Genomic DNA, 17,798 nt, shown 5'->3' with positions numbered 1-17,798 from the left:
TTTTTCCTACAAAGGCCAGCTTATTAGGGGAAGGATTATTGTAGATGCATCATCCCAGAACTTGGTATAGCAGATGCTAAGGGTTTGTGTCTTCATATGCACATGCCAACTAAACATTTGAAGAAGGCAATAATTTTGGACAGAAATTTTGACCCTGAGCAGTTGCCTTGGGCAACTGTAGGCTACCTCATAAATCTAGGTGGTTTTTCATTTTTTCATGGTCTTTGTGGCTAATACTCTTTACCCTGACTAGTCTACAGATTATCCTACAGGTATTCTATTCTCCTCAAATCCTTCTTTTACCTCTGTTTAGATAGATCTAGTTTTTTATATCATCCTCTTGATCAGAAACATGAATTGAATAGGGCCCATTTTTCTTGGTCAGGTCCAAGATCACATTTCTTATTTCTTACTTTCACTCTGTTTGATCCATTTTGAGTTGATATTTGTATATGGTGTAAGGTAGAGATACAACTCTACTTTTTTGTTCCTGGATATCCAGTTTTCCCAAAATTTGTTGTGAAGACTGTCTTTTTGCCACCATCATACTGTTTTGATTAGTAGCTTTATACTACGTTTTGAAATCAGGAAATGTGAGACTTCCAACTTTGTTCTTTTTCAAGATTATTTTGGCTATTTGGAGTCCCTTGGGATTCCATCTGAATTTTAGGATGATTTTTTGTGTTTTTGGAGGGAAAAAAAAGAACTTTGGATTTGATAGGGATTGCATTGACATTTTAGCAGTGTTAAGTCTTCCAATCCATGAACACGGATGCCTTTCCATTTGTTTGTGTCCTCTTCACAAACAAATGCTTTTGAAGCTAAAACACTGAAATCAGTGCTATTTCTACACGTTTAGAAGCAAAATTTAATCTTTTACACTTATGGTTCTTCATTGAGAACACTATTGTAAAGGGACAGAGAAATAATAGATGATACAAAATAGTGTCTATAGTTGACTTTTTAGAAAATGCATTATCTGAGCTTTTATTCCCCCCTCCCCCCCAATACAAGCAAAAGTTTACTTAGAAAGTCACAGAGATAGAAAAAGTGAGCCACCTGAGCTGCATGGGCTCAGAATGAGTTACAGAGGCAAAAGAAGGGCCCTTGGAGCTCAGGAGAGAGAGAGAGCAGAGGTACAGCCTGATGAAGGGAGAGGGCAAAGTGCAGGAGTGCTCCAGAGAGAGCCTTTCTTCCTTTCATTTTGTCAACAGCCCTTAGTAGGATTGATTACATCTGGTGAAGTGGTTCTCGAGCTGGTTCCTAGGAGTAGTTGAGGTCTAAGCAGGTGGCTTCAGAGGCCCAGGAAACCCAGTGGGCAGGTCTTCAAAGCCCCTGTCCCTTCTTCAACCACAACTCTTGTCTGTTAGTATCAGGTGTTTCCCACAAAATTTCACGGGGGGGTCAGCAGAGGGGTGAGGGAAGGAGAGCGGTTCTGCAGCTGACACCACCATTGGTGTAGTGCCTCCTGGGAGGAGGCTGTCCAGATCTGTCGTGTTAGAAGGAGAAGCCAGTTTGAAATTAAATAAAAAAGATACTTGTGATTACTTCAGGAAAAAAAAAAAAGAAAAGGAAGGGAAGTAAATAAAAGATATGGAGATGGGGAAAGAAATGACTCTGTACCTTTGTTAATCCTTTTGAAATGTAGTCCTAAAGTACTGAGTATAGACCAGTGCTGTCTGTTTTTTCTACTTTTCCCACTGTGTCATTTGGAAACAGCTTAAATCTACAGAGAACTTATGAGTTGTACAATGAAGATCTCTACATCTTTTACCTAGATTTATTACATTTCAATGTTTTGCTGTGTTCTTGTTCTCGCCCTACACATACACACTTTTTTTCCCCTGAACCATTTGAAAGTAAATTGAAGTCATAATGGTACTTTAGCCATAAAAACTTCACTCATCACCTAAAGACTAGGGTGTTTTTCTAAATAATTACATTGAAGAAAGTTAATATTGATTTGTTTTCTAATAAATAGTTCTTTAAAATGTCCTTCATAGCAACCCCCTCCCCCTGGCCTAGGATTCAGTCAAGGATCATAGATTTCATTTGGCCGATATATCTCCTCTCCTTTAATCTAGAATGGTGCATTTTCCTTTTATGTTTTTATTGACATTGACAATTTTAAAGAGTTCAAGCCAGTTCCTTGTAGAATGTCCTGTTTCCTGGATTTTCCTGATAGTTTTCTAATACAGATTTGGGTCAAACATTTTTGGTAAGAATACTGCCTGTGTGGTATTGTGTGTTTCCTATTGCATCACACTGGGAGGCCCATGACATGAAGTCTGTTGGTCCCATTAATGATGTTGCTAAATTCAATCACTACTTGGTTAAGGTGGTGTCTACCAGGTCTTTCTTACAAAGTTACCTTTTCTTCTTTGTAAAACAAAAAAATTCATGGGAGATCATTTGAGACTGTGTGTATGTAGTTTCCTAAAAAACTTTCACTCAGTGGATTGATGGTTCTTATCTGAATCATTTATCATATTGGTGGTTGCAAAATGGTGATTTTCTAATTCATTTCTTTTATATTTATTAACTGATTTTTTGTTTTTTTTTGGTTAATCCTCACCCGAAGATATTTTTCCATGGATTTTATAGATAAAGTGGAAGGGAGGGAGGGTGGGAGAGAGAGAGAAAAAAAAAAATCAATGTGAGAGAGACACATCGATTGGTTGCCTCCTGCACAACCCCAACTGGGGCTGGGGACAAACATGCAACCCAAGTTCATGCTCTTGACCGGGAACCGAACCCAAGATCCTTTGGTCCCAGGGCTGAGGCTCTAACCGCTGAGTCAACCAGTTGGGGCTGATATTCTTCTGTAAAGAGTTTTCTCTTCTCTCCTGTGATATATCTTTATTTAAATATGCCCTGGCCGGTTTAGCTCAGCAGTTAGAGCGGGGGCCTGTGGTCTGGAGAGACCCGGATTCGGTTCCCGCTAAGGGCCCATACCTCGGTTGCAGTTTGTCCCCAGCCCTGGTTGGGTCGTGTGGGTGGCGGCCACTTGATGTGTCCCTTTCACGTCGATGTTTCTCTCTCTCTCTCTCTCCCTCCCACTCTATCTGAGCAAAAATATCGAAAAATGTCCTCAGGTGAGGATTAAAAAATAAATAAAAATAAAATAAATATACCCATATACATGCACACATACAAATACATATATATTATGATCACATACTGGTACCTCCATTACACAGGATTGTTCCTCGCTTGCCCCCATCCTACAGTGAGAACCTGGTTATCATTAACATAAATGTATTAGTTTGAACCATATGAAATTGCTCTTTATCTAGGTCAAAGTCGTCCAGTATCAACAATTCTATGTTTACTCATTTGCTACACTGACACCATTATCCCAAATAAGCCCACTTAAGTAAAATTTGTAGATCTTGCTGTGCAGTTGCAACCTGCTATTCAAAAGTTGCTTGAGCCCTGGCCAGTTTGGCTCAGCAGTTAGAGCGTCGGCCTACAGACCAGAGAGACCCTGGTTTGGTTCCCGCTAAGGGCACGTACCTCAGTTGCAGTTTGTCCCCGGCCCCGGTAAGGGTCGTGTGGGTGGCAGCCACTCGATGTGTTTCTCTCACATCAATGTTTCTCTTTCTCTCTTCCTCCTTCTCTCCCTCCTGCTCTATCTGAAGATGAATGCATGAATGCAAGTGTCCTCGGGTGAGGATTAAAAAAAAAAAAGTTGCTTGACTAAGTTCTTTTTTATTATGTAATTATTATATCAATTCCTGCCTTTTTAATTTTATTTTTTTAAATCCTCACACGAGGATATTTTTCCATTTATCTTCAGATAGAATGTGAGGGGGAGAGAGAGAGAGATAAACATCAATTGGTTGCCTCCTGCACGACCCTGACCAGGGCTGGGATCGAACTGCAACCAAGGTACATGCCCTTGACTGGAATCGAACCCGAGACTCTTTGGTCCATGGGCCGACACTCTAACCACTGAGCCAAACTGGCCAGGGCAATTCTTACCTTTTTTATGTGATCAGAGAACACACAGTGGGATTGATTGAGGTCCAAGCAATAACGTGACTGTGAGAGGTATGAGAGGAAAGTGAACTATAACTTCTTTTCTCCGTTTTACGCAGCCTCTTTGTTTCTTTTTTCTACAGAGACACCTTGGGAAAGTGCTTCTTCCTTCGCGTGGAAATTACACTCCGAGGAGCCACCTATAGGATCTCCTTTAGTGACACAGATCAGTTGCCCCCTCCTTTTCGAATTGACAACTTTTCTAAGGTATCAAGTTGGGTTTAGAGCTGGTTTGGCTGTTTCCCTCGTGGAGGTTGGAATATGTGCTGCTCTTAAGACAATGATGAAACGCACTGTACACTTGGGTTTGAAAGAAGACACACAGGGCTCTCTGTAGCTGGACAGCCCTAGATAGCCTTACCCTTAAGAGCTGGTTTCTGCTGGTCATTTCGATTGCTGGGCAGCCATACCCAGAAGTAACTTGTCAGCCACCAGTGCTTATTGTGGTTCAGTTGTTTGGTTGACACAGTGTCCCCTGTAGACAGTCCACACAGGGAGAGGAACTAGAATCAGATTGTCCAGTTCTAATGGGAATGGGCAACTCCACTGTTGCTTCGTTGCAGTGAGCTTTTTTATAAATCTTACAAATTGAGCCAAAGTGGAAATCATTCGATTTTATTTTATTTTATTTTATTTATTCATTTATTTTTTATCATCACTCGAGGACATTTTTCTTCCCATTTTTTTGTTCAGGTAGCGTGGGAGGGAGAGAGAGGAACAGAGAGAGAGAGAGAAACATCGATGTGAAAGGAACACATCGAGTGGCTGCCACCCACACGACTGACCAGGGCCGGGGACAAACGGCAACCGAGGTACGCGCCCTTAGCGGGAACCGAACCCGGGTCTCTCAGGACTGCAGGTCGACGCTCTGAGCCAAACCGGCCGGGGCTTGATTTTATTTTAAATTATGCCTTTGAATAACAACGTCTTATAATATGTGACTCTCCATAGCTGAATTCCAAAATATTTATGCTTGTCTGTGTTTAAAGTGTTCACAAGGGTCAGGGTAGAAGAGGTGCCTTTGAAAGGAGAGAACTGCTCCCCCTTGGTATTTGGGGTGGCAACGCTTCTTAAAGTCCTTTGTCCAAAAGGCGTGTCCTTTCATTGCTGGGCTTTTTGTAATTTGGAAGATGATTAGAAAGGCATTTGAAGAGGCAAGATGGTGAACCTCACTTGTGATTGTGCCATGTGTAGGACTCATTTGGGAAGGATCTGGAACTTAAACCTAGGAATCTCTGAATCACTTTCCAGTGACACCAGTCTGAATGAAAGCCTTCTTTATCCTCTGCCATTACTCTAGGTCCCGGTTGTCTTTACTCAGCATGGTGTAGCTGAGCCCAGGCTCCGCACTGAAGTGAAGCCCATGACCTCATTGGATTATGCCTGGGATGAACCCGCTCTGCCACCATTTATCACTCTGACTGTTAAAGGGGCAGGCTCCTCTGAGATCAACTGCAACATGAATGATTTCCAGGATAACCGACAGCTGTATTACGAAAATTTCATTTACATTGCTGCTACATACACATTCTCTGGGTAATTCTGTGTTAAAGTACTATCCTTGTAAAGCAGAAGGCTCTAATCAGTAACTAGTTTTAAACTCTAAGCAGTTTTCAGGGGGCCAAAGGATAGAGGAAGATTCCTTCCATTCTTTACCAAATCCTGGGCTCAGGATCTATCTTGAGAAGTCTTTAGTCTAAACCCTTGTCTTCTGGCTAGATTAAAATTTATCCAAAGAGGCAAGAGTCTACTCTTTCTAAAGATCTCCCCAATGGTCCATCCTCGGGTTTAATAACCCCTCCACGAGATGTTATTCTTATAATATCTTAAATTCAGGTACTTTTTATGTATTTTTAAAACTTCTTGCTGCTATTTTTAAGTTTGTTTTATCTCTTTTCTCTTTTGAAACTGACTAATCATCATAATTATTCATATTATTATTTGACTTCCCTCTCCCATTGAGAATACTGGTTAAACAGACACTTCAGGGTCTATCTTAATATTCACTCAAAGCCAAGGAAAGTAGCTTAATTTGGCAGTAATTCCAATTACCTTAGAATTATAATCTTCACTGATGCCTGACTAGTTGTATTTAGAAAATTCAGGTGGAGATAGGGAGTTTATTCTACTTCTCCTGTTAGATCGTTACATAGAGATTCACAGCACTGGGCTTTCAAACGTGGTCATTCCACCAATGTGTACATAAGATACATTGTGGCTGTGCTGATTACAGGGCCAATTTGAAATCTTATCCATGAAGAAACGGAAAATAGCTACATCTTTAGCATCAACATAGAAACCACCACATGAACAGGATATGTAGCGGCATAGTCCTTTCCAAAATGTTCTGGATAATTTTGCTTTTTTTTTTAAATCCTCACCCAAGGATATTTTTTCATTCATTTTCAGACAGAGTGGGAGGGAGAGAGAAAGAAAGAGAAACATCAATGTGAGAGAGACACATCGATTGGCTGCCTCCCACATGACCCCGACCAGGGCTGGGGACCAAACGGCAACTGAGGTACATATCTCTGACCAGAATGAAGCCTGAGACACTCTGGTCTGCTGGCTGATGCTCTAACCACTGAACCAAACTGGCCAGGGCGTAATTTTGCTTATTTTTGTATGTGCCCAAGGCCCATAAAACAATCTCTGGGTCTGGGTGGTAGCTCTCTCATCCACCTAGCGTCCAGATTTCACTAGGACAGAACCGAAGGGGCATCTCGGCGTAGCACACCATCCTTGTCCTTGGTTGCAGCTCTCTTTGGTACCCGTGGTGCTAGGATGCTTGTCTTGTTATAATTCAGTCAGTCAGCTTGTTTGTTCTTTTTAAAGATTAAGACAACAGAGTGACAGGGTTTTTACTGCCTGAAAAACCAGTTCTTAATCTGGTTGCTAATCATGTTTTCCTGTTAGTGTTCTTATGTTAAATTCCAGCAGTTACTAAGACCAGCATCTTGATGGAGGATTATGAGTTGAATGGGTTGAACAGTTATGGAGCAGATAAAAAGAGAAGTGCCTGGGAAACTTGGTGTGCTAAGAGGCGGAACCCTCTTTGGGAGCATATTGGATACGGTTTCTTTGCATTTTTGAAGAGAACTAATGATGGGGAGGAAGACTAGTTTTGTTTTGTTGTTGTTTTCTTTTAAATTGGGGTGACAGTCCCATAACATAAAAGGAAGCATGTCAAAGTGAACAGTTCCGTGGCATTTGGTGTCTTCGTGGTGTTGGGCTGCCAGCTCTCTCTAGTTCCAGAATGTTCTTGTCACCCTAGAAAGAAATCCCTGCGTCATCAAGTAGTTGCTTCCTATTACCCTCTTCTCCTAGCCCCTGGCAACCGCCAGTCTGTTTTCTGTTTCTAAGGATTTATCATGTAAATTGAATCAGAAAATAGGTGGCAGCTTGTGTCTGGCAGCTGTCACTTAGCACACTGTTTTCAGGTTCACTGTAGCCTGTATCGGTTTCATTCCTGTTATGGCTGAGCCATAGTCCATCGTATGGACGTACAGCATTTCGTTTGTCCATTCATGCACTCTTGGACGTTTGTGTTCTCTCTACCTTTTGGCTATGTGAACAGTGCCACGATCCACAAGCCTGTACTTGTATTTTTTTAAGTACTTGTTTTTCAGTTGTTGTTTTTTTGTATGTACACATAGGAGTGGAATTGCTGGACTCTATGGTGATTCCCTGTGTAACTTTTGTTTTGTTAATCCTCACCTGAGGATATTTTCCCATTTATTATTTTTTTCCCATTTATTTTTAGAGTAGAAGAGAGGGTGGGAGGGAGGGAGAGAGAGAGAGAGATCAAAAGAGGCATCGATTGGTTGCCTCCTGCACAATCCCAGGGTCAGGGATTGAACCTGCAACCCATGTATGAACCCTTGATCAGAATCGAACCTGTGACTCTTTGGTCCAAGGGCGACACCTAACCACTGAGCTAAACCAGGCAACTTTTTGACTTTTAATTGTTAAACTTTAACCATTTCTTATATAATAAGAATACAAATCCCATACCAGATATATGATTAGCAAATGTCTTTTCCTCTTCTGTGGCTTGTCATTTTCCTTTCTTCATAGTGTCCCTTGAAGTACAAAAGTTTTCAATTTTGTCGAAATCTAATTTACCTATTTTTTTAGTACTTGTGCTTTTTTTTTTTTTTTTATCCTCACCCGAGGATATTTTTCCATTTTTTGTACAGATAGAGAGGGAGGGAGACAGAGGAAGGGAGAGAGAGAGAGAAACATCAACGTGAAGGGACACATCGAGTGGCTGCCACCTGCACGACCAACCAGGGCCGGGGACAAACTGCAACCGAGGTACGTGCCCTTAGCGGGAACCGAACCCGGGTCTCTCCGGACCGCAGGCCGACGCTCTAACCGCTGAGCCAAACCGGCCAGGGCAGTACTTGTGCTTTTAATGTCATGATAACTATTTTTTAACTTTGACTTTATCAGTTCCTTTATCTATTTTTTTAATTGATTTTTTTTTAGCGAGAGAGGAAGGGAGGGAGAGATAGAAACATCGATGTGAGAAACATCAATCAGCTGTACCACCACCCCCACATCCCCACTGGGGATCAAGCCCACAACCAGGGCATATGCCCTAACCAGGAAACAAACCAGGACCTCTCAGTCCATGGGACGGTGTTCAATCCACTGAGCCATACTGGCTGGGCCTTTTTTTTTTTTTTTATGATAAACATTAATGGGAACAGGAGAACAATCTAAATACAATCTCATTGAAATACCCCAAAGTGTAGCTAGGCTGCAACATTCCATAAAGTTTAGGATTCTTAAGCCACAGAGAAAAAGGTACCAGGATTGGATTCTAGGAGGGTGATTGTGAGCCCTTTGTTTTCTTCATCCCAGAGGGACTTCGACTTCTTGCTGAGACCTGCGGATGCTATGATGCCGATCTTCTGCCTGGCAAAGAGTAGAGCGAATTCTTGGATTCTTGGACCTTGGGATGTCTGGCTTAGTTCTTTTTTTCCCTTCAAAGATACATCATTATCCTGAATTTTAAGCCACTAAAATTATTAGGAGAGGGGGACATGTCAGAATAGGTCTTCTGACAAATGAATCTTTCGACTGTGCAGGAAAACAACAGCCTTGATCTTTCTGCACCTCGAGTCAGACTTTTTCTGCTATGATTTAAAAAGAATCCTCTTCCTTATAATGGAGGTTTTAGGCATTTGCTTATGAGTGCTTAAATACATGTGTGAGTGTATGTATGTACATATACGTGTGTGTGAGTATATATAATTTGTTAAATTCCAGTTTACAGGAGGGGACAGGAAGGCCGGTGGCTTCCAACAAGGCCATTACGTGCGCAGAGCTCGTCTTAGATGTCTCGCCAAAGACGCAAAGAGTCATTTTAAAGAAGAAGGTAAGAGAACTTGGAATTTGGAGTTTGGAATACAGGATTTTTAGCTCTGGAAGAAACTCAGCCCTCTAGTCCCGCCCTTCCTTTTACAGCCGAGGAAATGGAGCTGGGGCCGAATGGTTTGCTCAGGGTGGGAACACGGAGCCCATCTCGGGTCCATTTTTTCCCACTGTCCCCAGACACCTGCACCAGGAGTTCTAAGCCCTTCTCATCTTTGACACCATTTTGGGAAAACTTAATTCTTGAACTTTTTTTTTAAGTATGTGATGTCATTGTCATTGCTCCATTTTCCGCTGCAGTACTCCCCCGATCTCCTTTCTTCTAAACGGAGTGGAAAATGATCAGACTGACATTCTGGGAAATGATGTACTGACATTCTTTTCAAATCAGTTTAGGGAAATGTTTATGCTTATAGACCTAGCTAGAGAGAGACAGACAGTAAAATCTGGCCAGAAAAATTACAAATAACAAAAGGACTGGCAATAAATAGTTCAGCCTTCAAAATGAAAGACGTTTGAGAACACAGGTGCAGAAGTCACTTTAAGAGAAGGGAGCTCACCAGCTGCAATTATATGAAACACATTGACCTGAGGGATGTGTTCCTGAAGATTTTCTGTAATGGAAATCACATAATCCAAAAACCGCCCTGACAGAGAGGATGTCTATTCCTCACCAAGTGGCCCTAAGGCTGACAGGATGGCTTTTTGTCACCTGAAGTGGTGTCACATGTGGAAGTAATAGAGCTTGTTTATGATTCATTTGACTTTGAAGTTATATAACTCTTTGTTTTTCTTTATTGATTTTTGTAGAGAGAGGGAGAGAGAAATAGAAACATCGATGAGAGAGAACATCGATTGGCTGCCTCCTGCATGTCCCCCTACTGGGGATCAGGCCCACAACCTGGGCATGTGCCCTGACCAGGAATCGAACTGGTGACCTCTTGGTGCGTGGGTCGACGCTCAACAACTGACGTTATATAACTCTTACCAAATTTTTAATTGGGGGAGTAGATTGAAATTATTTTAAATTTTGCACATCAAATGAAACTTAATACATGTGTTTCTAATTCAGCTTCATATTTTTTAAACAGCTTTGTTGAGATACAATTTTTATACTGTACAAATTATCCACTTAAAACATATAGTTAAATGGTTCTTAGTATATCCACAGATACGTGCAACCATTACCACATTCAATTTTAGAACATTTTCATCGCCCTGAGAAGAAGCTCTGTGTCCTTTAGCTATCACCCTTATGTCCCCGCTCCCAGCCCTACACAATCACTACTGTACTTCCTGTCTCTAGACTTCCCTATTCAGGACCTGCATGTGACAGTCCTTTGTGAGTGGCTTCTTTCACTCAGCCTAATGTTTTTGAGGTTCACCCATCTATTGCTCTAGCAGTATTTCTGCACGTATTTTTATGTCACCAGTTCAAAGTCATGTAATTCAGATTTCCTTAAGATGCTATCACACTTTTGCTTAAGGCTATGCAGTTGTGTGAGGTGCACTTTAGAAATGAGATTTGGGAATGGTGATGAGGAAAGAGACCATGAGGCGTAGTAATCGAAAGTAAGCAATTTTGGCGGCTTTTATTGAGAAATTTGAAAATTTTGAAAAGCAATAATCTAAAGATAAAAGTAGCAAATCTGATGGGGTTAAGTGAATTGAAAACTAAATGGAAGAACCCTTGCAAATGATATTATTAGATGACTTTCAAAGATGCTCAAGTTCCTGAGGATAGTAGGGTGAATGAAAACCAACTCAGGAGTAAGATGATTTATCAAGTATGTTATGATCACCAGGTATGGGTGTTCAGCAAAACATGAATAATAAACAGATGTGTAATTTCTAAGGGTCAGCACCTGCTACAAGAAAAGGCCAGATTTTTTTATTAAGTAGCAAAAAAACCATTTTAGATTTCACAGTTGTTATTTCACTTGAGGGAAACTGGTAAATAGGAGGATAGATGATAAATAAGTTACACAGACATCTAAAAGGAATCAAAATTTGGTTAATTGGCGTTAGGAAATGTACCCGTGATCTTTAACAGGGAACGAAGCATAGAAAGTTTGTCATCTTAAGTTTTTGTTGGCTGATTGATTTTTCTTTTACTTTTTATTTTCAAAGACTCTCGGATTTGCAGAAAAATGAGCAGAAATTCTGTAGAAGTGATGCTGTGATTTTGACATGTCCTGTTACTAGTGATATGAACTGTAGCACTTGATTAAGGCAGTGTCTCCCATCCTCCACCGTGAAGTGAAGTTTCTCTTTTCCCCTTGTTATGTAGTAAATGGTTCGTGGAGAGGTACTTTGAGACGATGTAAATATCTTGTCCCTCATCAGATTTTCTATTTGTGTATGGAATTTCTGTTTGTAGCTTGGAATTCCATAACCAAATTCTATGGACTGGATGACTTAGAGCCAATGGGAATGTATTTCTCACAGTTCTGGCGGCAGGGAAGTCCAAGATGTGGTTCCCTGATGAGGTCCCTGTTCCTGGCTTGTGGACTTATACCTTCTCATTGTGTCTTCAAATGGCAGGGGTCGGGGGAATGTAGAAAGCAAGCCCTTTGGTGTCTTTTTTCACGAGGGTACTAACTCCACCGAGAACCCCACCCTCATGACCTCATCTGAGCCTAATTTATAACCCAAAGGCCCTGTTGCCAAATACCATCACAATCTCAGGTTAGGTCCCCAACGTAAGAATTGGCAGAGGGGGTGGGGCACAGTGCAGTCCCTGGCATCATGTATGTCACCATGGGTTTCTATTTTGTTGCGCTATCTGTTACTGTCAGTATTTCTTTTTATGCTCAATTCTCATATTTGGCCAGTAGGAGCTCCTTTATCCTTCCGTGTCCTTTTGACACATGCCTCTCATCGAGCGCTTGCTTGCTTTCTGATGCAGCAAGTTATTTCCGGCTTCTCCTGTACTTCCCACCGGCACACACGGTCACCCAGCCCCATGGACTTCTGCCTCCTTCAGTCTCATCCAAAGGTTTTAGGACTAAATTGCGAGGGAAAGGGGAGAAGGGGCTGGAAAGAGAATGGTGTGCCTAGATTTTCAAATGGACATTTTGATACTTTCCAACTGTGGTGAGTCCGTTCCTATGGGCAGGCAGTAGAAGCATCATGGATGAAAACTTAATTTCACCTGGGCACCTGTACTCTGATTCCCGCCTGGAACACCTGCAGGATAGTTGCACTGCTTCTCCACGTGGGCGTGGTGCTGCGGGTAGGAGTGTTCTTCTGGAAACAGACAAGTCAGCACGTGAGGAGTCCAGGTGGCCAGGTGCAGCTCGGCTTCAGCTCTTTCAGACGAAGGTAGCAGGAGCACACAGCAGAGAGAGCATCCTGTCTTTCTAGGTCTGAGTTCTGGCTTTGCCCCTAGAGACAGATGGTTGCTGGCATTTCACCTTCCTTACTGAGCCCCATTTCCCTGCTCCTCCCAGGCTTGTGAGGAGGATCCACAGACTGATGGACATAAAGTGCTGTGTGGAGAGATGCCATTATAATAATACAGTAAACTTTCGCTGAGGCCGTACCCTGTGCCAAGGGCCTTGTTTTTATTACTTATCCTAAGAAACCAAGGAGGCAGCTGATTTCACCCCTTTGCCAGGTCAGGAGGCAGAGGCTCTGAGTGGCGTAGTGATTTGTCCAAGGTCACTCGGCTAGGAAATGGCGTGGCTGCGTTTCAGATCCCGGCATTTCACTCAGCATCCATGTCACCTGGTTAGTTCTTACTCTGTGGGATGCAGTACAGAAGTCTCCCTAACGCAGGGGCAGCACGTGGATGAGTCTGTGGTGCTGCGTCTTGCTCCGGAGGAGAGCCCGTCTGGGGGAGGGGCTGCTGACAGGCTGGCTGGAGTACGTCCCCATAGGCAGTGGTTTCCGGCCTTCCTGATGCCCGACCCTTTAGTACAGCTCCTCGTGCTGTGTCTGCGTGTATCTGCATGTGGGCGGGCCCGCCTGGAGACGGACAGAGGAGCGGTGTCTCGGTTCCTAAGACCATGGGAAATACGTGTTTTCCGATGGTCTTAGGCGACCCCTATGAAAGGGTCGTTCAACCCCCAAAGGGGTCACGACACTCAGGTTGAGAACTGCTGCCATAGAGAGTGTCTCAGTGGCCAGGTGCTGCTGAAGGGGAGCTGTGCGGACTGTGTGAGGAAGGCAGGGCTAGCAGATGGTTAGTGTGTCGGCTCTGGAATCGAGGTTCAGCACCGACTAGGGGTATGACCACAGGGAAGTTTCTCATGTCATTGAGCCTCAACGTCCTCCTTGTAGGTAAGAATGATTAATAATATATACCTCATTGGTTGAAGAGAAATGAGTTACCTACATGTAAATTACATGGGTCAATGGCTGGCACATAGTAAATTATCAATAACTTACTATATTATTACTTGAATATAGGGGACTATATTGACTTTCATGGAGTGACCTGGAAGTCCCAGTGCTTTTTATAAAATATTCCCAAGGAGAAAATATTTAGAATTAATAGCAATCAGCTTAGTATAGCTTTTGAATGCCATCAATTTAATATTTGCATACAATCAATTTCTAGATTGGCAACTAGCAATAGAGTATACTTTTATTATAAACATAGGAGAGGAGAACATTTCTGGTAAATTCTGGTTGTCAGCCAATTTATGAGGGTTATCAGTGATCAGATATTGACAATATCACATATGCCTTATATAATTGGATCACTCGTGAAGGTAAGGGGACCCAAGGGTCACCATTTGGAACAGCAGTTAATCAGCATTATAGCCAGTGGAGGTGATTAGGCTGAACTTCACCCGACTAGTTTGCTCAGAAAATATTTTTTAAATTTACATTATTTGTAATTTTTGATCATTTGGTTCAGGAGTTTAGCCTGTTTCCCTCTAAGTGCAGCCAGGGATTAACGCCAACAGAAGTTTGAATGAAGCATCTGTGTAATGTGGACAGTGTCTTTTAGCACAGCTCCTGCTGGGGAACTTACGCAGCCTCACCCGGAGGTGTGGCTGCGCCTGCAGGCTCTTTCTGCGTCTGCCCTGCAGGAACCCGGGAAGCGGTCTCAGCTGTGGAGGATGACTGGGACAGGCATGCTGGCCCATGAGGGCTCCTCGGTGCCCCACAACCCCAGCAAGCCCTCAGCAGCCCGCTGCACCGAGGGCTCTGCCATCTTAGACATTGCCGGGCTTGCCGCCGTAACTGACAACAGGTAATTTTCTGCGCAGTGTTTGATGCAAGTGCATCAGAGTCAGACTCAGGAAATCTATATTGTTAAAGCCAGAATCTGTAAATGAAGTAGGAATTTTGTATTTGTTGTTTTTCTCAGGGACATAAACCTGTCATATTCCCAAATATGAATATTGGGCCTTTATTTTAATTTTTATGCTATTATGGAAATGCTCATGGAGATGTTTAAAATTGAAAGAAGAACATGTTATGAGAAGTGAATGTTTCTTTCACCTAAACTTCCATCCATCATTATGAGAAGTGAACAGTTTCTTTTTTAAAATCTTTAAAAAATTTGTGTTAAATCTTTTGAAAGCAGAAATAAATTATTTAGAGAATAATCAAGTATGTTTTTGTGGCTAACTCCTTAGGTTCAAATCAGCTCTTTAACTTTGACTAAACTATTTTATTTGCCTTAGTTTCTCCGTGAAATCTTTGTTTTAACTTAATACCTTATTTATTTCCAGAATGACTTTAGATGACTTATAAGTTAAAACCCAATGTAAATAAATTGCCCTGGCCGGTTTGGCTCAGCGGCTAGAGTGTCAGCCTGTGGAACGAAGAGTTGCGGGTTTGATTCCCAGTCAAGGGCACGTACCTGGATTGTAGGTTCAACCACCGACTGGGCCGTGCGAGAGGCAACCAATTGACGTGTCTCTCACACGTCAGTGTTTCTCCCCGCCCCCCATCCACACTATCTAGAAAACAATGGAAAAGTATTCTCGAGTGAGGATTAACAAAAAGAAAGAAAGAAACCCAATATAAATAAATATATTTGACAACCCTTCTCATGCTGCATGACAGCTAGTCATTGTGAGAATGCAAGAACCTATCTTATTATATATGTAAATAGTGAATACTTTATATAAAAAAGTATAATGAATCCTCAAAGTATTACTGCTACTCTGTGTCCCCCTTTTGTTGCTTTTCATTTTGTTGTATTCCCCTTTCCTCATTAAGAAAACCCAGCTGCCATAGTATCCACGCTCACTGCCCATTAGACTTGAAGGGTAGAGGGTATTGGGAGGAAGGAGAGTAAAACCATGATCCTGTTATTCTCTTCAGCCTGAAATATGTGCCTCAGAGGACTCATTGCATTTTCCTTTATCCCAGGTATGAGCCGCTGATGCTCAGGAAGCCTGATCGCAGGCGAAGCACAACCCAGACGTGGAGTTTCCGCGAGGGAAAGCTGACCTGCGGGTTGCATGGGCTGGTTGTCCAGGTCTGTAGGTCTTGACATCCTCAGTGGCGGCAAGCAGTGGTTCAGCCTTCTTTGTCTCAATGAGGATAACAGGACATGTTGTTAAATGGAGAGAACTAATTACAGAGCAAATATGTATTACCCCCTTTTATCAGGAAAGTCAAGAAAATGTTGTACATCTGTGTGTATTTCTATAGGAAATATTCTTGAAGGTGATATATAAGAAATGTATGAGGAATGATTGCCTCTGCGTGATGGGATTTTTTATTGGCTTATTTGGATTTTTTCTTTGACATAAATTACTTACGCAATTTTAAGAAGGAAAGAAAAACGTCAGCTAAAAAAGCCCACCACTAAGTGAGTTGGATTAGTTTGAGACCTGTGAAGTTAATGTAATCGCTGCATGAGTCTTTTGTAAAATGTTCTCAGAGATGGTGAGTAATCATCATGGACTCTTGCTTCTGTGTATTTCTGCATTCTTAGTGGTGCCCAAATAAGCGTTAATTGTTGCAGCAAATGTCAGAGTGGAGATTGCTGTGGTCAGTTTCCCCTGTCCTCCACTCAGCCCGTCTACCCAGGGTGAACTCCCAAATACTTCTGAAGCAAATACATTTGGAAAATGACCAGGAGTTTGTATTTTCTGCCCTCTGGCTTCAGGCCGGAGATGAGACCATGGATCTGAGATAGGAAGGTGTCTCGGAGGTTTGGGCATTAGCAGAACAACATGTGTGCCTGTGCGTGCAGTTCTGCCTCAGCCTGGGGTTTTACCCGAAGGGTAAACACTAGAACATTAGGCCCTGGCTGGAGAACTCGCGGTGTGTTTGTTCCTGGTGGAAACCAGGCTGTCCTTCCATAATGGGAGATTGTTCTCCAGGGTGGCGAGCAAAGCTGTAAGGAGCCTCTGAGTGCTGTTTGGTGAGATTTATTTTCTTTATCTCTATTGCCCTTAGCTTTTTTCATCAAAGACAAGCTGCTTACTTATATGAAGCACACATCTGGAATGGATTTGTGATTTTCAATTAGCAATACAATTCAGACTTCTAGAGGCAAAAGAGGGCTTGTTATAATTGTTGGGTTCTGAGTCTGACCCTGACTTTACTTCTGGTTTGTTTCTAAAGCCCATGTAATTCCAATTCTCTTAGAGCATCCCCCAACCTCCCAAATCCCTGTTGGTGTTTGTTGTTTCTTGAATCTATTTTATCATTTCTCTGGTTGTGAGTGACCCAGTAATAACAGTATTCAGCAGAGCAGAATGTGTTTTGGGTAGGGAAATAAGCTTGTTTCAATCGTATTATTCTAAATAAAGTAATTGTGGGCATTTTAATGTTTTCTGACACTGCCCTTATAAAGTTGTGTGTGCACTTTCTTTCTAAACTTACAACAGTCTTGAAAACTTCCTCTATGTTGAAATCTGTTCTATAAACCCAATTCAAAGTATCCTTTTCATAACTTGGGATTCAAACACTAACAAAGGGGCTCTAGAGACTAGCCATTGTCTTCTGTAGCACTGCATTTGCTCTCCCATAGGCACTGTCCTGTGGGCTGCCATTTTCCTTGGGGCGCAGAGCAGAAGGCACTGTCCTCGTAGGCCTGGCAACGGGGCATCGGATGGCATGCCCAGCCCGTTTCAGAAGAGCCGCCATCTGTGATTGTTTGCATTACTGTTCAGCCATAGGCCTGTTCGAGGAGGTTTTCAACTCTAGAATGTGCTGCTTTCCTGGAAGGCTGAGTGCTAGTGATAACTGTTTTCTTATCAGATTGTTGTGGATTTTTAAGCAAACCCGAATGAGAAGGAATACTCAGAGAAACAGGGCTTTGATACTTTTTTAGAAAGCTATTTTTAATGATTAGAAGTTATTACTAAACTAAAGTACTCTGTTCATGGAACTCCCTTACTCAGAATTCCCGAAATTCATACAGCATAACTTTCCATCTTACTCAAGGAATGTTG

The 17,798-nt window shown here is 42.2% G+C and overlaps 1 protein-coding gene across 3 annotated transcripts in view; it reads left to right on the top strand.

Annotated features, from left to right (window-relative positions):
• The window catches only part of VPS13D (vacuolar protein sorting 13 homolog D), a 238,863-nt gene that overhangs the window by 115,572 nt on the left and 105,493 nt on the right, over positions 1 to 17,798 (top strand). For all 3 annotated transcript variants that reach the window (XM_036256564.1, XM_036256565.1, XM_036256563.1), the window contains 5 exons: positions 4,125 to 4,248; positions 5,342 to 5,577; positions 9,319 to 9,427; positions 14,466 to 14,629; positions 15,760 to 15,868. In XM_036256564.1, the coding sequence (XP_036112457.1) occupies positions 4,125 to 4,248; positions 5,342 to 5,577; positions 9,319 to 9,427; positions 14,466 to 14,629; positions 15,760 to 15,868 (742 nt within the window). The remainder of the gene's footprint in view (positions 1 to 4,124; positions 4,249 to 5,341; positions 5,578 to 9,318; positions 9,428 to 14,465; positions 14,630 to 15,759; positions 15,869 to 17,798) is intronic.

The sequence above is a fragment of the Molossus molossus genome, unplaced genomic scaffold (assembly GCF_014108415.1).
Source record: "Molossus molossus isolate mMolMol1 unplaced genomic scaffold, mMolMol1.p scaffold_m16_p_12, whole genome shotgun sequence".
Classification (NCBI taxonomy): domain Eukaryota; kingdom Metazoa; phylum Chordata; class Mammalia; order Chiroptera; family Molossidae; genus Molossus; species Molossus molossus.
Note: the sequence above shows the minus strand (reverse complement) of the source record. Positions and strands in the feature narration are given on the sequence as shown.